Source organism: Nelumbo lutea, chromosome 2 (assembly GCF_056320005.1).
Source record: "Nelumbo lutea isolate HS-2025 chromosome 2, American lotus-T2T, whole genome shotgun sequence".
NCBI classification, from domain to species: domain Eukaryota; kingdom Viridiplantae; phylum Streptophyta; class Magnoliopsida; order Proteales; family Nelumbonaceae; genus Nelumbo; species Nelumbo lutea.
The window spans coordinates 5,717,702-5,740,640 of NC_142685.1; the positions used below are offsets into that span (position 1 = coordinate 5,717,702).

Here is a 22,939-nt window from a genome sequence, read left to right on the forward strand (position 1 = left end):
ATGCTGTCTACTCATTATTTTTTGATAGCAAGATGTTTCTATCATTGCAAGCAATCAGCTATCTGTTGGCTATAAAAAAAATTAACTAAACATATGACCCAATCTCTGAAATCCAATAACTCTAGCTTTCAATAATATGAAAGCTCTGTATGCCTATATAAGCACTTTCCTCTTTCCACATACTTGTTATATATTTTTGTTGTTTTCTATTGATAAAAATTCCATGAATTACCTATAAGAATAGTACACAAACCATCTGTAAGATATGGATAAGGTCAGCTAAAACTGAGGCATGCAAACAATATCCAACATCAATGTAGAAAATGGTTAGTAGTCCAACATACTTGCGTGCCACTCCCGTTGTCACTTCCATCCCTAACATTCAAGCCAATACTCTCATTATCATCTTCATCGTTGCTGCCAGTGTTGTTATCAGATTCTTCAGCACTCCTTGACTTGAAAGATTTTTGAGTCTGTATACCACTCTCACTGCCACTACCACTAGACTGAAGAAAAGATGAGATATTAATGCAAGAAAAAAGAGCAAAAGCTAACATTAGTTCTGGACTCAAAATAGTAATTGATGAAGAAAGGATAAAAGTAAAATCTGTGAAATGTAGGTAATGTTTCACTAACTGAAATTTTGACATAAAGATGTAAGATAAAGTGTACTGCTACTCAATAAGATAAATTTATAGATAAACATGTTCACCCACACCTCCACACCAATACCAGCATTTGTCCATGATCAAATGTCCATCAATGGTTCATGATATAGAGAAATAACTGAAGAAGATAAATATAGCAACTCACACTGTGACATCTCCTCCAAACATGTTGCCAGAGATTTTTAAGCTCATTCTTTCGAATAGGCTTCACTAAAAAGTCAACTGCACCCTTTGATAAACACTTGAAGACTAAGCCCATAGAATCATGAGATGACATCACTGCATGGAAAGCTCATCAGTAGTACTAGAAGTAATGGTTGTTATTGAAAGTATCGATTTTGGAAGAGATTAAAAAGAACAGAAACCATTTTTTAAATTAGAAATAAAAAAAATGATATCTCTGATAAGTACTTACTAATCACAGGAATATTCTTGCAAGTCTTGTGACTCATAATCTTGCAGAGAAGACCAATGCCAGATAAACAAGGCATTACTACTTCAGTTAAGACAAGATCAATGTGATTTGTCAGATCTTCTAAGATTTTCCAAGCTTGTAGACCATTTGCAGCTGTTATTACTGCATACACCCAAATGAACATAAAAGGATGAAGAAGAAATTAGATAAAAGCATGATTTCTTGATTTTTCCTATCATTTCATATATTATATTTAATGAAGATAACTGACTTCTGTAAGAAAAAATTAATAGCAACTTGATATTACAATTATGTTGATATTTTCATAGTTTCAGTAAATAATTCAAGCTTAAAAGGCATTATTTTATTTCTTTTGTAGCCACTGCCTACTAAGGGCATATTTTTACTTAATATAAAACCTAATGGGGCCATAAATGGGCCTCACAGTTTCACCTCTCTCTCTCTCTCTCTCTCTACAGATCTGATTTCTTCTTATTTCTTTCATGGTTCAACACAAAATAAATAGAATAATTGCTGTTCTGATTTCCAAGTTGGTACTAGAGCAGAGTTCTTCCATTCTTCTCTATGCCTAGACCCATACACTAGTAAGATCAGCAGTGTGTACGGGGTTTAGAGTTGCTGATCTGTTTAGCATCGATCGCCTGGTTTTGAGGAAGATTTTTGGAGAAAATAATGGCCAGATTTCATGCCTAGAAGGAATTTCTAGAAATATCTGCCCAAAAATCAAGATAAAACCAAAGGTTTGGAGTTGCTGCTAGTTGGCTAATCAGATTCTTGATGTGAATTTTATGAGAATAAGTAACAGAAAAGAAGAAGAAGAAGAAGAAGAGAATAGAGAGAAGATAGAGATGAGAGAAAGAGTGTGGGTTGACCAGAGTTGCTGCCCCACTCAACTATTTATATCAACATCAAAAAATAAGGCAGCAATTACACTAATGCCCCTATTGCTTACATAAGCAAATAACTAACAAAACTAACATCACTAACAGCAACCTAACAACAAATATAAAGCAACAAACAAGTAACAGCAGCAGTTGGGACATTTATCAAAAAAAAAAAAAAAAACAGCAGCAGTTGGGACCACAATAAAATAACTGACAGCAATATAACAGCACTAATTATTGCTCTACATCTCTACACTCCCCCTTAAGTTGGGAACAGATATTTATCATTCCCAACTTGCATAAATCTGTTTCCAACTTGGTCCTTGTAACTACCTTGGTGAAGAGATCAACAAGCTGCATATTGGATGCAATATATGGAAGACACACTTCTTGAGAGGCAACTCTCTTCCTGATAAAGTGTCGATCCACCTCAATATGTTTAGTTTTGCCATGTCGTACCGGATTGCTAATAGCAGCTTGATTATCACAATACAGCATCAGGGGCTTATCATAAGCAATTCTCAATTCCTCAAACAAGGACCTCAACCATTATACTTGAGCCACACCATGTGCCATAGATCTGTATTCTGCTTCAGCACTAGAATGAGCTATAACATTTTGTTTCTTGCTCCTCCAAGAGACAAGATTTCCTCCTACAAAAGCACGATACCCAGAAGTAGACCTCTTGTCATCAACACACCCAACCCAATCAGCATTTATATAGACTTCTATCTTCATGTGACCATTATTTCTAAAGAGTATGCCTCTGCTTGGACATCTCTTCAGGTAAGCACGAATCCTCTCAACTGCAAGAAAGTGACCATTATTTCTAAGAAATGTTTGGTTGTGTGAGGCAAATATAAAGCAATTTCCCAACCAACCATTGAAACACAACCTTGTCTTCAAGGGGCTCTCCACCTTCAGTCCTTATCTTGTGGTTTTGTTCAATGGGTGTGTCAACATGTTTAACACTTAGCTTCCAAGTTTCTTCTAGAAGATCAAGAGCATACTTCTTTTGGGAGACAAAAATCCCATGTTTGGACCGGGCTACTTTAATACCCAAGAAATAACGTAGTTCTCCCAAGTCTTTGACTTCAAATTCTTGGTGAAGCAGTTGCTTAAGAGAGTTAATCTCACGGGTATCACTCCTTGTCGCCAATAATATCATCCATATAGACAGCAAGTAGAGTCAAAGAGGAGTCTATTTTCTTAATGAAAAGAGTGTGATCTGATTGGGCTTGGACATAGCAAAATTTTCCAAGAGCTAGTCTAAATCTATCAAACCATGCTCTTGGAAACTGTTTCAGTCCATATAAGTCTTTATTCAACAAACAAACCGTCTTCCATGCTTATGTACTATAGAATCTAGGAGTTACACATCCTCTTGCAAATTACCGTTGAGTAAGGCATTTTTAACATCCATTTGGAACTATGGCCACGAGAAATTTGCTGCAATAGACAATAAGACTCTAATAATGTACATCTTGGTTATTGGTGCAAAAGTCTCCAAGTAGTCTGTGCCACAAGTATATGTAAACCCCTTTGCAACTAATCTGGCCTTGTACCTTTCAACAGAGCCATCAACATTATGTTTCATTGTAAACACCCATCTACACCCAACCGGATTCTTCCCCTTTTGGTTTATCAACTAACTCCCATGTATTGTTTTTGAGAAGGACATCCATTTCTACTTACATGGCATCTTTCTACTCAGGTATTGACAAAGCCTCTTGCACTGTCCTGTGAATGGGAATAGCAGAAATAGATGCCAAAAAGGACTTATAGAAAGGAGAAAAATGATCATAAGTCAGAAATTGAGAAATACAATGTGTTATAGATGAAGTACAACGACGCTTCCCTTTGCGGACTCAAATTGGAATATCAAGATCATCCAAAGGAGGAAAAGGATCAATAAAGGGAGGCATCTCATTAAGCTTAGAGATGGGAGGTATCTCATCTGTAGTGGGATGCAAAGGAGTTGTGGTACTAGGATCTGGAGCTGCAGAGGAAACTGAAGTTGGCCTGGACTACTGAGGACCGAAATCAGCCTGTCTCCACCACCTATGAAACATCCTCAAATCCCTACACTTATGACAACCCTCCTCACTACACTCCCCTTCAGCAATTGGGACGAGTAATGGAATTTCTGATGTGGGTGAACCCATCTCACTACTCTCCCCCTGAGAAGAAACTCTATGATAGTAGGGAACATCCTCAAAGAAGGTGGCATCCATAGAAATAAACCATTTCCCAGAAATAAGTTCATAGCAACAATATCCCTTTTGATTTTGTGCATACCCAAGAAAGATGCATTTGGAAGCTTTAGGATCAAACTTCGAACAATGAGGCCCAAGAATTTGAACAAAACAAGTACGTCCAAAGGTTTTAAGGGGAATAGTGGACAAGTTCTTATCGGGATATAAAAGGTTGAATGGAATTTTCATATCTAGGACCCGTGAAGGAACCTAGTTGATGAGATACACAGTTGTATGGATAGCATCCCCCTAGAAACGTATAGGAACATTGGAGTTTAGCATGATGCTTCTAGCTACCTCCAACATATGCCTATTCTTCTTCTTAGCAACTCCACTTTCTTGAGGTGTACGGGAAGAAGAGCTCTAATGAATAACTCCATGGTCCAGAAAATATGAGGCCAAAGGTTTTGCAAAATACTCAAGCATTATCTGATATGAAAATTTTGATTTTGACTCCAAACTAGGTCAAAACCATCTGATGGAAATTCCAAGTTAGGGTAGGGACCTCATCTCGAGAGTGCACCATGAGAAGCGAGTATAGACATCAACAAACAACAAAAAGCATCGGTATCTCCCCGTAGCAATGTATGATATGATCCCCAAACATTAGTATGCACAATTTCAAAAAGAACAATACTTCTTTTATTGCTCAAAGAATAGGTTGTTCTACAATGCTTTGCAAGTTCACAACTCTCACATTTTAAACTTGACATTTGGATTGACTCAAACAAACTAGGAAACAAACTCCTTAGAGACCTAAAAGACAGATAACCTAACTGATTATGCCAAAGCATAGTCTAACTTACAGGCTAAGAAACAAGAGACCTTCTAACTTCTTTATCTTCCCAATCGGGTAGATTCCATTTGTCTCACGACTAATCCCAATCACCTTCATTGTCTCCAGATCCTAAAATACACATTGATCAGGGAAAAAAGTCAATGAACGGTTTTGACTTTTAGTGATGCTACTAACTAACAATAGATTAGTACTAAGTTTACAAACATGCAAAACTAAGGACAATGATATGACATCCGATAGTTTAATGTCTCCCTTCCCAAAGATGGGAACAAGGGATCCATCAGCAATAGATACTCTGCCTCTGCCAAAGGATAAGCAATAAGTGGTAAACAGAGAAGATAAGCCTATCATGTGGTCAAATGCACCTGAATCTATGACCCAACAAGATCCACTATTACTTGGGCCTAAAACGTGATATGTTGATGCCTTTTGTACCTGAATAAACAAATGCTTAAGTAGGAGTAGCAAATGTAACCGGTGGCTAAGATGAGAGAGCTGAAGTGCCAACTTCACTTTCTAATCGAGTCAGAGCAGCTAAAGTGTCTAGGGATGTAGCTCTTGTGTTGGATCAGGATGCCACCATCAGTAGTAATAGCCACATTGGCATTCCCCTTTTTGTTTCTGAGCTTTGCTGGAATTAAATGTGGATATAACTTCCAACAAGTGTACTTGGTATGCTTCGGCTTCTTACAGGTCACAAACAAACTCCTTATCCTCCTTTATGTCCCTTTCCTTGTCACCCCCAAATTTTTGTTTCACAGCTACTAGAGTTGATTCCATAGGCTGAAACTACAACATAACCTTTCTCCTACTTTCTTCACTATTCACTAGAGAATAGGCCTAAGATAAGGTCATTCTCCCTAGTGAGTAGTTGTTGTCTCACAATATCATACTCTGAATTCAGACCAACTAAGAATCCAAAAACTCTATTGGTCTCAACTTGTTTTCTATAGGTTTTTGCATCCTTCTAACTTTCCCACTTAATAGTTTCTAAGTGATCAATTTCATGCCATAAAGATATCAAAGTGGAGAAGTAAACTGAGACTGGCTTCTCCCCTTGCTTGAGATTATTTAGTTCACATTTCAGTTCATAGGCCCTGGGCTCCTCCTTCATCACTTCCCAAATCTCCTTAGTTGTACTTGCCCACAAGTAATTTCGGCTAATATGAGGCTGCAAAGAATTACACAACCAAGTCATGACCAAATAGTTCTCCTGAACCTATTTGGCATATGAAGGGTCTTCCTTGGCTGGTTTCTTTACATCCCCGTTCACATAACCTAACTTCCCTTTGCCCCCAATTGTCATCATGGCTAATTGAGCCCATCCCAAGTAATTAGAACCATCAAATTTAACAATGGTAATCTGAAAACTGTTTTCTGCCATGTTTCCAGCCCCCAAAACAACTTCCCCTTTAGTCTTAAACTCGTCTCCTGCCATTTCTATAAGAGGATTATCAGAAGAAACCAGTTCCCAGCAAGAAAAAAAAACCCAAAAGAGAAACTTTTGTGCTAGAACAGATCTGGTAATCACCCAGAAAAAAGTTTGGAAGCTGAAACTAGACAGAAAATAGTTCGGAATGCTGAAACTGATCTAAGAATCACACAGAAAATTCTTAACAGTCAGGTCTGATCATAGGGTTAAAAGAAAAAACCTTAGAGAAAACTCTAAGAAAACAGAAAACTCAGTCGCTCCTTCTAGATAGGTCGCAGTCAGGTCTGATCCTAGGGTTAAGAAAAACCTTAGAGAAAACTCTGAGGAAACAGAAAAAAAAACCTCAACCAATCATTCTAGATAGGTCTGATCTATCTTTGATTGGTGTTGATCTCAAGGAAAAATAAGAACTTACCCAGAAAAAACTGATCACCATTTCCAATCCCAATCTGAACCCTAATCTTGATCTTTCTTGTTCTCCTCTGATTCTTCCTGATTTCAGGCACTCTCCAAGCCTCTACAAATCCTTGGACAACTGCTAAACCCTCCCAATAACCTCCAAGAATCAGCCGATGGACAGATCTTGCTAAACTTCCAGCCCTAGGAAGTTCTCATGCAGTCAGCTGGATTAGACACACATGAGAAACCCTAGATTGGCTCTGATACCAAGTTGGTTAATCAGGACTGTAATCAGTCCAACTTTGAGCACACTTAACTTCCCTGAAAATTTGACCAAGTGAAAGAGGCTTGTAACAAGGTGGGTTCTATTAGTTCTAGGGATTCAATCAAGGAGTTGAAGTGTCCCATACTTGTTCTTATGGATTGGTTGGGGTTGTTTGTCTCATTTGTGTTATGTCCCCTTCCAAACACCATGGTCCCTCCCATAGGCCCCTAACTACAGCTAGCTCTTCCCAGAAGGCATCCCTTTCTCTATATGAGTTAGGGCCATGCACATTGGTCAGCACCCATTCCCTTCCATCATTCATCCTCTTGGCTTTTACTGATACTGTGTATTGTCCTACCAACTCCTCCTAACAATCTACTTCCTCGTTCTTCCAAATTGTAAGGATACCACCCGAGGCATTCCAAGATGGGGCAAAAGATCAACTTAGACCCCTACTACTCCAGATACTTCTTATCCATCTCCCATCCAAATCCGAAAGTTTTGCTTCCTAGAGCATGACTATTACTGGTCTCTCTATTTTTATCACATTTCTGATGATTCTCCTCTTCTTTGGCACTCCCTAACCCTCTTACATTCCAACAAAGAATCTTCGTTCCACTCTTTTGTCTAGACCCTTTCCTATTCCCAAGTCCTAGTTTCCTCCCTTTTTCTCCCTGAGATTGCCACCTATTTTGGAGATAATAGAAGTGTCTACTAAGTACAACACCCCTTTCTCTTTTGTCCCAAAACTGCTATAGGGTTAATGATTCAGGGTTGTACTGTGTAGTTGTGACTGGGGGCCTGGTATTGACAAAACTACTACTATTTAAATGCCATTGTTGTAACAATTAGAAGTATATGGGTTGGGTTGTTCTGTAACTTTCTGTTGTCACCTAATGAGGGGCAATAATGTCTTTTTAACTAAGTAAATTGTTAATAGGGCCGGACAGAATAGAGAGAATCTGCCACCCATTCTTCTATTCCTCTTTCTTTTTCCAATTTTCTTTTTTTCTTTCTCTTGCAGATTCATGTTCATGGTAGCATAGCCAATTTCGACCCTAGGACCTGTGGGTTATGGGCCCACAGCAAAACCTGTCTTGATCTCTTCTTTCTTATTCTTAAAATTCTCTTTTTCTGTTTTGGGAAAATTGCTGATAGTTACCCTATACTTTGGGGGTAGTGACACTTTAAAGGCCTGAACTTTAAGTGCAACATTTTAGTACCCTGAATTTGGGAAATATACACTCAAGTCCAACTCTGTTAAGGTGGTGTTATGGTGAGGATGAATTTACAAAAATTACCATATTTGAATCCTCCTTTTTCACTGTTCATCTTCTTTAACCTTTGGATTTCAGACGCAAACTAGTTGCCAATGGGCCTACACTTCCACGGTGGATGACAAAGACTCATAAGGAATGACAAGTGAGTTTGTGTTGATTTTATAAAATAGAAACAATGGATGCCGACAAACAATGAATCCAGGACAGTCGGGGTTGCAAATTGTATTCAGGGATAGAGACATATACTGCTAAGCCACACAGGCACTACAGATAATGGGAACTCCCTACTAGCTGAGCTCTTAGATCTGTTCAATGGATAACGGCTGGAAGCAAATAGGGAATGGAGGTCATTAAATAGATGAAGGTGACTGCCAAGTGGTGATTAGTTGGTTTAACACAAAGATAGAGGGTCCTAGGAACCTATGGCATCATTTAAGAGAAGCTATGACCTTGGCTTCCAATCTAAATTGCTCATTTCCAATGTCTGCTATCATTTTTTTTTCCTGACCAATACTGTCTGGCTAACAATTTAGTGGATAGTCTAGCAAGGATGAGAGAAAGTAGGATGGAATTGGAGCTGGATATTCTGGGTCCATGGGCAACAATTGTAACTTAAGGTGCTGGTTTCCTGTTGGTGTTATCAGATGTTAGCTATTTGTATGTCACCCAGCTCCAAACTTTAATAAATGAATACAACGTGAATATTTCTCTGTTTCTCTTGAAGCCTTTCTATCATCTATATTTTTTTGAAGGATAAAGAAGATTTTTTTCATTAAAATAAAATAAAGATACATTGCAGATCTGTTGGTTGTCAAGCTGACACACCAAAACAGAAAAAGAACTCATACGGAAAATAAATCCACATTACAAGGTTGAGGACCAAGAACACTCAAGAAATTCTCTAACAAATCAGATCTGTTGACTTGGTTAAAATCTGGAAGGGCTAAAACCCAATCTGTTACAAGTTTATCCACTGCTGCTACCAAAAGATCAATATTCTTTGACTTACCAAAATATAGATTCCATGGTCCATCTCCTAGGCATAAAACCAAACTGATTCTCAGATATATTTGTTCCATGTCGTAATCTTTGTTCAATTATTCTCCCCCAAAGTTTTGCAGTGTTGCCTATAAGTTTAACCCTATGATAATAATTGCAACTTTGTATATAGTTTTTTTCAATATAAGGTTTGTTATGTGGCTAGGAAACAAGTGTTGCATATCTTTATGTAAGAGGGCAATTATGGAGTTGTACATTTAATTATAAATTCTAATCAAAATGCTAAGCAGCCCATAATATTGAACTTGCTCTTAAACATCTTGTTCTCTTGTCTCCTCTCCCTTTAGGAACAAGGTAAGGTTCGGCACAAGAGAGAATTCACTGAACTGGCTTCTCTCAACTTCTGCCCTCTTATTTTATTTATATAATGAGTAAATTACAAAACTACCCTTAAGTAAACAAAGAGAAATAAATCTGCTGCATAATACTTCTAACACTCTCCTCAAGCCGGAGCATTAATGTCATAAAGCTCCAGCTTGTTAGTTGTTACAAATGTAGTCCATTCTAAGCAACTCAACCCTTTGGTGGAGAGACCAGCTAACTGATCTTCTGACCTCACATTAGGTGTGACAATGTTGCCACTTACTACTTTCTCCCTCACAAAATGGCAATCCACATCAATGTGCTTGGTTCTCTCATGAAATGCTAGGTTGGAAGAAATATGGACAGTACTTGGGTTATCACAAAACAACTTGTTTGGACTCATGATAAACACTTCTATATCCCAATTCACAAGTAATATGCGCCATGGTCATGTACACAACTTCAGCGCTACTTTTTTTTATCAATAACAAAACTTTCATTAATCAAACAGGACAATTAATTACACAGAGGGGGAGATAAACTCTCTTAACTCCCCAGCAGAGGCAAAACTCTCTTAACTCCCCAGCAGAGGCAAGAGCCCCCAAAGTGAGAAAAACCAGAATTACTGAGACCAAAATATAGATTCCCTGACCACCCCTTGCTTGGCTAACCCATCAGCAAACGAGTTAGCAGATCTTTCACCCAACTGAATTTTATTTCCATGTCCTTAACCAGCCATCTGAATTTTCTCCTTTCACTATTGTAGTTCCATAAACCAACATTGTCTTCTTGCAGCCACCCTACCACCACCTCTGAATCCCCTTCAATTGCAAGCCTTCTAATGTTCATATCCTTTGCTCTTTGGGCACCTTCCATGACTACAAAAATCTCAGCCCTGAGAGAGTCACCAACCTCAATTGGGCCTGAGAACAGAACTGAAATAGTCCCATTCTCATCCCTAAATACACCCCCAATGCCTGACAGCCAAGGATCCCCTCTACTACTACCATCAAAGTTCAGCTTTATAAATCCAGTGGGGGGGAGGGGTCCAAGACAGACTTAGACCCGTTTTGACATGGGCACAGCTAGCAATCTCTCTCCATTTTCTCAGCAGATCATCCACAATAAAACCTGTGAATAGGTCCAAGGATTTCAGCCAGTGAACGAACCTAATGTGAATCACCTCTATCAAATTTTCAACACACCTCTCTCTTTCAGAGAAAAGTCTTGAGTTCCTTTCTTCCCAAACTGACCAGCACAACGCAGCCCTTAGGCATCTCTACATTATCCTACCCCTCTTCAAATGTGAAGAAACTTCCTGATGTTCCATGTTACTGTAGTTCTTATTGTATTGTATCTCATATTTTATTATTTTCTCTTCAGCCCTGCAAGGGCCTCTCTGTAAATTCTCTAATATCTGTTGCCCTACAAGGGCTTCTCTGTAAATTCTCTAATTTCATTATCTACATAAAGGACCCTAGGGGTAGGGTCGAAGTATCCATTTCTTCAGCCCAGAATTCTGTATTCTTCTCTGGGTTTGTTGACATGGTATCAGAGCAGGTTGCTCTGTAATTTCTGTTCTTTCTTTGCTTACTCGTTGGCCATATCAGGGGTACTGTTTCCTCGGTGTTTCGACTGGTGTTAGGACTGTGCTCTTCAACTCTAATCCTAGTTTTGTGGAGGTTTCTATCCGGTGTTAGGGTTGTGCCCAGATCTTGTTTTTCTCACTCAAAAAATCTGTGGGATCTGAACAGTCTTGGGGGAGTTCTGACCTCTCCTGGACAGCAGCAACCTTCTTTCTCCTACTGTGAACTGGCTCCTCCAGGGCAGCAGCAACCTGGCTTCTTATGGTTCAGTTTTGAACAGCGGCAGACTAATAAATCTCAACAGTCTGGCTTCTTTCTCCTTCAACAGCAACAGTTGAACTTCTTTTTTTCTGGTTTCTTATGCTTCAGAGTTCAGACTGAGGAACTTCAACATACATAAGGTCCATAGTTGTCAAGGCGATGTCTAGGCCTAGACGACTAGGCGCTTTTCAAAGAACGCCTCGCCCAAACGCCAACTATGTTAGGTGCATGCTTAAGGGGCTGAAGCAAATATATACTGTATAAATATTTATTAAATAAAAAATAAAATATATAATATTTTATTGGTTGTTTTAGTTTTTATAATAGAACCTATTGCATGTTATCATGCTTTTGTTTTGAGGAAAGTAAAATCAAAATTAGCCTTCAAGGGTTTCACTTTGACAATAGAATCGAACTGAGGAAGAGGAGAGAACAACAGCCCTCCATCGTTCCCACACAGTCCTCTAAAGTCAAGGTTTGTTAATCAGTTTTCTTCTTCTTCTTCTTCTTCTTCTTCTTCTTCTTCTTCTTCTTCTTCTTAGTTTTGTTCTCTGTTTCCTGGTTTAAAAACAGTAGTTACACCCCATTTTCTCCTCTTCCTTTTTTATCTTTTCTCCAAGTTTTTGAATCATTTTATTGGACTAAAACAGGGGCTCCACCCCCTTCTTTTGTTCTTCAATTTCCTGCATGTTTTCAGCTTTTTTTTCTCATTATTGGTGTCTGAAACTGGGGCAGAACAGGGGCTCCGCCCCTTCTTTTGTTCTTAATTTCTTGGATTTTTTCAGCTTTTTTTTTGTTCTCATCATCGGTTTCTGAAACAGGGGCTCCACCCCTTCTTTTCTTCTTTATATTTCTACTTTTATTTTATTATTTTTTCACCAACTTTTCTGGTCTAGAACAGGGACTCCACCCCCTACTTGTCTTTTTCATTTTCTTCTTTTATTTTAGTACTTGTTCCCTATGTTTTATTGATCTAAAATAAGGGTTCCACCCCCTTCAGTTCTTTCTAACTTCTAACTTGTAAGTGACAACTCTAATATATTGTTTTGCCTACTTGAAGCAACACAACAAGAAATGCAAGTACAAAACTACGTGCAGAATACATAAAACCAAAAAAAAACTAGTTCAAAAGGTGTAGAAAGCCTTATTTTTAAATTCCATCACCTAGGCGAGGGCTAGGCACCTAGGCACTTGGGCGCTCCATGGTTGCCTCCCCTTGGCGCCTTGAAAACTATGATAAGGTCCTCTCTTCAAGCTGATCTGGAAAACTTCTCATATCAGGTTGGTGTATCTCACTATTGTCTTAATCGACTATTATCAGTCCTTGGAACCCTAGTTTGTGTTGCCCTAGTTTTGTGTTGTTTTGGGTTGTTTATTGGAGGATCTTGGTTCCTCTATAAAGTTTTCTTGCTGAAGTTACTCTGATTGGTGTTGTCTGCATTTCATGCTTCAGCCCTGATATATATATATTTTTTTTGAGAAATACTCTGTTCGACTGAAGTAATTCACTGCCTTGTTCATTGCTAATTTAAGTGCACTGATTAATATTGCAAACATTAGTGCTTCTATCCTTTTCCCTGGGTTGATTTTGCTCATTTATGATGGCTGAAAAGATTGATTTTCTCCCTGTAAAATTTGATGGAACTAACTACAATATGTGGAAGTTCCATTTCAATTCCTATGTTGAGGGAAAGAGACTTGAAGGTTACTTGAATGGAACTGTATGTGAACCTGATGAGGCTGATAGTAAAGCCTATACACAATGGAAGATAGATAATAGAAAGTTAGTCTCCTAGAGTTTGAGCTCCATTGTGCCTAACATTAGTGTTTCCATGAGAAGATTGAGGACTGCCTATGAGATGTATTCCTATTTGAAAAAGGTTTATCACTAGTCTAATATGTCACGGCAATACTAGATTGAATATGAAATCTTTGCCTATTGCCAGGGGGACAAAAAGATACAAGAATACTATGCAAGCTTTATTGATATATGGGCTGAATATGAACTAGTTCATACTGAACCTTCTGATCCTGTTGACTGTGTCAAATATTTGCAGAAGCATTTTGAAAATAGGAAAGTTAATCAGTTTCTCATGAGGCTGAGACCTAAGTATGAAATAATCAAATCAAATATTTTGAGTACAGGAACTCTTCTCATGAAAAGAGTTGTTGAAGGAAGAACTAGACTCCTAACTGCTGCAAACATGGAAGGGAAACATCTTGATTCAGGGACTATTATTGTTTTTCTTGTACGAGGGAATAAGAAATCTGGTGGAAAAGACCCTTCTAAAACTCAATACAATGAATGTAAGGGATATAGACATTTAGCTTCTCATTGCAAAAAGAAGATTGTCTACACCTATAGCAAACAACACGGACATATCATTCCAGACTGCCCAATTCGTCCACCCAAGGGTCCCATGAAGAAGAATCAACCACGTGCTTATCAAGCGTCTGAGGGACAAGTGTCTGATACCTCTATTGCCAAGGGATAATCCTTTGCTTCCATGAATAAGGAAGAGATACAACAACTGGTATCCTCTACTATCTCATTTGCCTTTTCTGCTATCGGCCTATCTAGTGATTTCTCCGGTTATTGCTCTTCTCCCTCTCACGTTTGGATACTTGATTCTGGTTCTACAAATCATATGATAGGGGTCTATCCTGAACCCTCAAATAGATTATCTGAGACCAACCATAGACATATTGTCATTGCTAATGGTGAGAAACTGGACATCATTAGGAGTGATGATTTGTGTATCAAATTTTCCCCCTCGAATTCCTTGTCCCTTGCTAAAACTTTCCTTGTTCCTAAACTTACTACTAACCTTATTTTAGTTGGTCAACTAGTTAATGAAGGTCACATTCTAACATTTTCCTCTGATAGTTGTTTGATTCAAGATCAGTGCACTAGGAAGGTGAAAGGGAAGGGGCATAGGATGGGCCGCTTGTTTGCGTTGGAGTTTGAAAAATCGCAATCATCATCATTCTCTGCTTATTTTAGCTTTTCTACATTGACTCCTGCTTTGTGTTAGAGAAACTATGCCTAGGATTTGTGGCACAAACATTTGGGTCACCCAAATTCTGAAAAACTTAAATATTTATTTGAGCCTGGTTTTATTAAAACTAAAATTCCATCTATGAAATCCTTTGATACATCTTCTGTTTCTTGTTGTTTAGTAAAAGTCGTATTTTACCATTCACTCACTGAGTTGAACATGCTACTTCACCTTTTGAAATTACTCATAGTGATGTTTGGACTTCATTTGTTGTTTCCTCAAATGGGACACAAGTATTTTGTGTTATTCGTTGATGATTGTACCAGGTACACTTGGATCTACTTTCTCGAACACAAATCAAAAGTTTTTCCAAATTCCAACCTTTCGGTTGTTTCATAACATGGTTCGAGTTTAGTTTCAAGCGAATGTGCAGACCTTACGCTCAGACTCGGGGGGAGAATACAGTGACGGAGAATTTCTACTTTATCTGAAACATCATGGCATACAAGTCCAACGATGTTGTCCAGACACTCCTCAACAAAATGGTGTGGTAGAAAGAAAGAATGGCCACATTCTTAGTGTTGTAAGGACTCTTCTAGAGTTGCATGTGCCTCCCACATTCTAGGTAGAGGTTGCTAGCACAGCAGTGTACCTGATCAATTGTATCCCATCTTCTATTCTTGCTAGCATATCTCCTCACCAGAAGATGTTTGGATTCCCCCCCCTAGATCTTTCCCATCTTCATGTCTTCGGGTGTCTATGCTTTGTTCATCTTCCTCCCCGTGAACGTTCAAAGCTTTCAACTCAGTTTGCATGTGTGCTTTTATGGGATATAACCCTAACCACAAGAGATTCTTTTGTCATGATCCCTTGGCGCGTCGTATTTGTATTTCTCGAAATGTGATTTTTCTTGAGCATATCTCTTTTTTTTTCAAGAATTGCCAAGTTATTTGCACCATTTGTTTCAGTTTTGCATGATTTTGAATCACAGGATACCCCGTCGTCCACTGCTAAGAAGGATATTCTCGTCTTCTCTCGCAAGCGGGTTCGTGGTCTAGCTCCTACGCCTACAAAAACCACTGATGTTCCATATTACTGTAGTTCTTATTGTATTGTATCTCTTATTTTATTATTTTCTCTTCAGCCCTACAAGGCCTCTCTGTAAATTCCCTAATATCTATTGCCCTATAAGGGCCTCTATAAATCCTCTAATTTCATTATCTATATAAAGGACCCTTGGGGTAAGGTCAAAGTATCCATTTCTTCACCCCAGAATTTTGTATTCTTCTCTGGGTTTGTTGGCATCAAATGTCACCTGAAAAATGAAGAATAAAAGAGGCTCTGCACATCCACAAGGGGGTTCCACCCAAGCCCAAAGAGGGAAAAGGCCCATTTCCAAATAGTTTTCACAAACCAGCAAGAAATCAAAAGGTGAAAACTAGTCTCCCCATCAGCTTTATAGAGAATACACCTATGAGGGGATAAACATGTCTTGGGTCTCTTTCTTTGAAGCAGATCACTAGTTTTGATTCTATTAAAAAATGATTCCCAACAAAAACTCCCAACCCTAGGAGGAATTGACTTGCACCAGATCTCTTTAACAGGGAAAGATAAGCCTACGGAGTTGTTTGGCTGAGTCAAGCCTTCAACAGTACTTCTTGCAACAACACTCTACTTTTTCTTTTCCAAATAATGAGATTCCCACCTAGGAGAGTGCAATGACCAGTAGTGGATCTCCTATCTATTGAGGATCCCGCCCAATCTGCTTTTGAAAACCTTTCTAGTGATAACTCTCCCCCTTTCTTATATAGCAAGTCACAATCTAGAGCACCTTTTGAGTAGCACAACACTTCAACAATTCCTTCCCAATGATTGGTCATGAGATTCTACATGAATTGACTTAGAACTCCCACATTGAAGAATATATCTGGTTTGCTAATAGTTTAAATGAGCTTTCCTACTAATGTCCTATACCTACCAAGATCATCTAGTAACTCCCCTTGATTGTCAGTCATATGTTTTAAGATAAATAAAAAAGAAAATATATTCCAGAAGAGGGAGAATACAAAAAAGGTGATCAGAAATCACCAACCACCAAAAAAGAAAAAAAAAAAAAAAAGAACCCAAGAAACAACCAAAATCTTTATTTTTTTGAAAAGTAAAATAAAAACTTCATTAAAATAAAAAAGAAGATTACATAAGGTGATAAGATATCACCCGAGAGAAAACATGACTACTAACTCAAAAACTCCACCAACTACAAGATTTAAAATAAAAAGAAGACTTCAACAGATCATTAGCAATCCTATCAGAACGAAGGCTCTAATCTTCCCCTTCAAAAAGCTCCTCCTGACCATTGCCATTTTCATTCCACCTCCCACCTCTGTTTATCTTCTCCTTCTGGGTTTCTTCTCTCTTCTTCCTCTCAAACTCTTCAAAGGCTTTCCTAGCAAATTCCTCTCCATCCCAAAAAAAATAGCCTATGCTTTTTGCCAACCTCTACATCTGTTTTAGCCGCTTCCTCAATGGAGAAACTTCCTGAATTCAACACCTTCCTCCCAAAGATTTTTTCGCAATCTCTTACAGTGGAAGCAGAACTGTTCCCCATTGACTCCCCCTGCTGTTGAGTCCCCAATTGCTGGTCCTGGTTAGAACCAACCCGAAGAGCCTTACCAACGGCATCTCCGGTTGTCATCTTTGAAAGACTTTTGCTCCTTCTCTTGTAGACCTTCTTGTATTTCTTGGTAGGTCCAGTCCCAATCAAGCCGCCTTTCAGCCGAGGGAAAATTTTTGTTACGTGAATGGTGTGAGAGTATCTTACTCCCGGTGTGATAATTTTTTTCCAGCTAGTAGGGGAACCAGACAAGGGGACTCACTTTCACCCTTCCTTTTTACCTTGGCAGCTGATGTGTTTAGTCGAATTATCACTAGGGCTGATAGGGAAGATGTGATAAGGGGTTGGAGAGTAGGCACAAACCGAATTCCAGTCACTCACCTTCAGTTTGCAGATGACTTGATGATCTTCTGTGAGGGAGGCTTCGGTGAGAAGGCGGAAATTTTGAAAGAATTGATTACAATTTTTGAAGGAATCTCTAATTTGAAAATCAATCTAGGGAAAAGCTACATAGCAAATTTAGTTTTTGCGGAGGTTGAGGCGATTGCAGGCTGTCTTGAGTGCTCCATTTCCTCCTGGCCTTTGTCTTACTTAGGGCTTCCGTTGGGAACAAACCCTAGGGAGAGTAAGTTCTGGATCCCAATCTTGGAGAAGTTAGAAAAGAGATTAGCTGTGTGGAAGAAAAATTATATCTCTTTGGGTGGGAGGATCACTTAGATAAAAGCTACCCTCATGAATCTATCTACCTATTATCTCTTTGTCTTTAGGGTACCGTCTAGGGAAGCGAAGAAGTTGGAAAATTTGATGAGAGATTTTCTGTGGGAACCGGGAGAAGGTAAAAAAGACCATTTAAGTTGTGGGTAGAAGCAAAGAGGAGGGAGGATTAGGGCTCGAGAATGTGCTTAAAAAGAACTCAACTCTGTTAGGGAAGTGGTTGTGGAGATGGCCTTTAGAGCGGGATAGACTCTGGCACAAAGTAGTGATGAGTATTCATGGATGTTCAAAGAGTGGTTGGGATGCTGGTGCATCAAGGAGAGCTAACCTAGCCACACCTTGGAAAGCAATTCACAAAATTCTTTCGTAGTTCCTCAACTATGTCAAATATGATGCTTGTTCAGGTAATTCTATTCGGTTTTGGGAGGACATTTGGGTTGGAGATCTCCCTTTGAAAGACCTTTTTCCTTCGTTATACCTATTTCCTTGTATAAAAATGAGGTGATCTCAAAATTCCTTCCGTCAAATTTATTCTTACCAGCTTTGTCTTGAGATTTTGGTTTTCGTAGAGGGTTAAGGGATGAGGAAATTGAGTGTTTGTCTACTCTTCTATGTCTCCTTGATAAGGTTTGGTTGGATCCCTCGAAACCTGATAAAAGGATTGGGCCATTCACCCCAATGGGTCTTTTTCTTGTGGCTCCTTTTTCAAGTTCCTCTGCCAATCTCCCTCTCAACAGAGTTTCCCTTCCAAAGAAGTCTGGTGTAGGCCGGTCCCCCCCCCCCCAAGGTTATGGCTTTGTGCTAAGAAGTGTGACATGGTAAAGTAAACACAATGGATAACTTACAAAAGAGAAGACTCATCCTTTGTATTTCACCAAACTGGTGCATTCTTTGCAGATCCCATGGTGAGGATTGTAATCATCTATTTTTATATTGTAGTGTAACTGCAGAGCTCTGGGCTTGGCTTCTATCTTTGTTTGGGTATAGTTGGGATATGCCAGCAGAAGTAAGCACAATCTTTAACCCTTCTTTCTTCTCTTGGCCCCATAAAAGAGGAAGGAAAATGTGGAGATGCTCGCGAGCAACATTGTTATGGACAGTATGGGAAGAAAGAAATGCCAGAATCTTCCAAGAAAAAGGAAGAATCAGTCAAGCCTTAAAGAACCGCATTATGTCTAAGTCATTACATTGGTTAAAGACTCTAGAATTATTTAACCATTTCACTTTTACTGATTGTTGGAAGGATTGGAAGTTGATAGCAAGTTGTTCCTCCTACAAAGGAAGGGTAGTGACTAGCTGGGTCCCCCCTCCTCTTGGTTCTTTGAAGCTGAATTTTGATGGGAGTAGCCAGGGTAACCCGGGTCCCTCTGGGATGGGAGGTGTACTAAGGAATGAGGCTGGAGAGGTTGTCTTAATCTACTCTAGCCCTTTAGGAGTTGGGAACTCTACCCAGGGAGAATTGTTAGCTGCAATACAAGGAATACTTCTTGCAAAAGAAGTGGGCGTGGAGCAGCTTCTGATTGAAGGAGACTCTAAGACAGTGGTGGACTGGTTAAATAATCCGGAGGATGTCACTTGGCGCTACAAAAATGAGTTAAAGAAATTCAAATGGCTGACAAGAAATATGTCTATAACAGTACAATGGGTTGGGAGATCAACTAATGCTTTTGTTGATGTCTTGGCAAAACAAGGGATAAACAGGGAAACATTGTTCTGGGCACAATTGTAACTATTGTTTTAATTTAAAGATTCATGTTTTCTCTGTTGTAGTTTGTGCATTTGCTGTTTGGAGAGGCTGCTCCTCGCGCCTCTAAGGGGATTTTCTTGTATCTATTCATTATTTTAATGGAATTGATGTTATTTATCAAAAAATATATATAAAAAAACATAATGTATTATAACTTTAATATTTAAAAAATCCGAATAAACATAATGTATTATAACTTTGTTGATGTCCAACCGTATGTTGCCTTCTCTCTTGAATCAGTAAGACTGAAGGATGATTTGGGGTTCGCCCTTCTCCTCTATTTATAGCCTTAAAGAGAGGTTCTCATAATCCCATTAGGAGTTTCCTAATCCAAATCTTGTATTTGGATCTGGACTCTCTTTAAGAGATAAGGATAATCCCTTATCTTATCTGCAGATAAAGATCAGCCCTCCTAATCCAATTAGGAGTTTCCTTATCCAAATCCTATTTGGATCTGGACTCTCTGAGTGGATAGGGATAATCCCTTATCCTATCTGCTGATCTAAATCCCAGAACCGCCCCTCTTTAATTAATCTCATTAAGCCAATTCGAATTGGGCTTTAGGCCCATTAAGTTCATGTGCTCACTTATCCTCCAAACTGCTACCCAGTTGGATATCCTTGTATGGCATGGGACCCAAACATTGATCTACACATTAGTCACATGGGTTCAGCCCAGCCTCTGTTACAAGTCCTGGCCGAATTCATTGTAGGAGACAGTGAACCCCTGAGCCCATCACCATGGGCTCTTAATGGTCCCAACATTTACACTAAATGGTTCTTGGGTCAAGCCACCTTATAAAAACCCAAAGACTGTGGGTAGATGCAAAATTAGCCCATCAAGTATTACCCTCAATGGTCTTATACTTAACATCTCAGCCCATAATGATCAAACACTACCCGACAAGAGAGGACCTCTCCCTCGGCTGCAAGGTACGGTGTTGCACTCTCTACTCACATGGATCCCGGGAATTAAAACCTTTTGCAAACATTTTGAAACCATAATATATATATATATATGTATACCTCTATATAAATATATTTTGCAAAACAAATTTCAACGGTTGAAATCGACTGTCGGTAGTTTTGGTTTCCATCAGAGAGAGTGCATCCCCGATCATTCACTTTGTCCGACAAAGGGATTGATCATGTCACTATGATCACCCACTCAGATGAATTCTCAGACTGTCCCAACATACCCAGGCTTTGACCCCCTCTAAGGATCTCACTGATTGGCACATCAAAGACAGTCCAATCCGACACCTAGTGTAGTATCATAATCGAGTCTAGGGGCCAGGTGTAACATTCCAATTTTGCCCATCTATCTCCAAGGTCCAGGGCAATACTAGAATTTTGGTCCGGTTCAAGGTTTCAAAAAAACTCACAGTGCACGTACCTCAGGTCTCACCTTGGCAGCTGAGACAATCCACCCCAACCAACTTGGCAGCACACCAGTGTCAGCCTTGGCAGGATAAATCTCCCCAGATCTATCCAACGGCTATGAAGATTCTAAACTAACACGAGTTTCATATGTGTCCAGTTTAAGGGTATTACACAGAAACACACCATAATAACATGAATCAAATATATACTTTATTCATTTACATTAAATGTCATAATGTACATCATTCTGATTGGAGCTAAGGGTATACACTGTCTAACACTACCATCAAGCTTCAGTTACTCACAGGGTCTGGCACAAACTTGCTTTGTGGTTCTATGGTTCATTTAAAATCTTGGAGAGGATTAGGCCCATGGCCTTTCAGTTGGAGCTACCTCCTACATCCAAGCTCCATCCCGTTTTTCACATATCACTCCTCAAGAAGGCTTTGGGCCCACACACTACCATTATCCCCTCCCTTAGTTCATAGATGAAGGAGACTTAGATACAGAGTCCACTCGCATTGTGGACTTCCACTAGGTGCATCGGGACCATTGAGTCATTCCAAAAGCAAAGGTTGAGTAGGTAGGACTCCTCACTGATGATGCCACATGGTAGCCTCATATGGATCTACAAAAAAAGGTTCCCCAACCTGGACCTTGAGGGCAAGGTCAATCTCATGGGGGGAAGAACTGTTAGGACTTCACCCACACCCATTATGGACAGTCCAAGATTAGCAACACATCCAAATCTGGAGCAAGAAGCTGATCTGGTCCCTAGGTGACTCAGTAGTTTGTTAGGAGGCAAAGAGGTTCGGGTGCCACCACAGTAGATCTTGTGTTAGAGGTGGTTGCAACAACCACTGAGAGATCAGCATTACCATGATTGTGGAGTTTTGTAATAAGTGGCTAGTGAATTATTTCCCCATCTCTCTCTCTCTCTTCTCTCTTCTTCTTCTTCTTCTTCTTCTTCTTCTTCTTCTTCTTCTTCTCCCTTCCTTGTTCCTCCCTTCCCTATGCCCTTCCATTTCAGGAGGTAGAGTCACCCTCGAAGGGACTCCTGAGGTAGGCAGCTCCTACCAACATCTCGATGAAGGCCCTCACAAGGGTGGCTCCTTTGTAGGGGAATAAAGCCTTTTGTTTAAGGCAAAGAATGTTGATCCTCAATCCTTATATTCAAATTTCATGAAAGGGGAAAAGGGATGTAGAAAGGGAAGACCAAGACTTCCTATCAAGTAGAAATGGCCCCAGGGAACTGATCAATCTAGGAATCCTCGGTGTCAGTTCTTGGAGACAACAACAACAAATCCAGTAGAGGCCATCCCTTTCCTGAAAATGTGTAACAGGTAACTCACCTAAACAAGGATGTCTCAAGAATCATCCATGGATAGCTTCAATAAGGACTGGTGAATGATTGTACAGGATTGGTGGTGGACAATTTAAGAACTTATATTGTGAGTTGTGATAAAAATTATAGACGAGGAAAAGAAGAATAGTGAGAAATGAAGGTAATCCTTTTCCCAAAAAAAAATGGCAGACAGATTTGAAGGGAGGAACAGAAACGGAAGAATAGTGAGAAAGAAAGAGGTAGAGTTGGGGATTCAACAGAAAGAACATGAAGAATAGGCTAATGAATCAGGCAATGAACACCAAAAGAGGAACGAAGGATAGCTGATGAATTTTTTAAAAAGTGTGCAAAGCTTAGCTGATTATCAATGTTTCAGGAAATATGAGGCAATAAACTCCTAAAGAGAAACAGAGACTGATGATCAATTTTTCAAGAAGTGTGTGAAGGTTTTAGCTGATTAGCAATATTTCAAAAAGCGTGAAGCTTAAAGAAAATGTCATGATGTTCAAGT

At 39.3% G+C, this 22,939-nt stretch overlaps 1 protein-coding gene across 1 annotated transcript in view; it reads right to left on the reverse strand.

Moving 5' to 3' along the window:
- LOC148868268 (two-component response regulator-like PRR37) overlaps positions 1-22,939 on the reverse strand; it is a 45,306-nt gene that overhangs the window by 19,242 nt on the left and 3,125 nt on the right. Inside the window, exons 3-5 of the mRNA XM_088969041.1 lie at positions 1,084-1,245; positions 814-947; positions 345-506 (exon numbers count right to left, since the gene is read on the reverse strand). Coding sequence (XP_088825167.1) covers positions 345-506; positions 814-947; positions 1,084-1,245 — 458 coding nt within the window. The remainder of the gene's footprint in view (positions 1-344; positions 507-813; positions 948-1,083; positions 1,246-22,939) is intronic.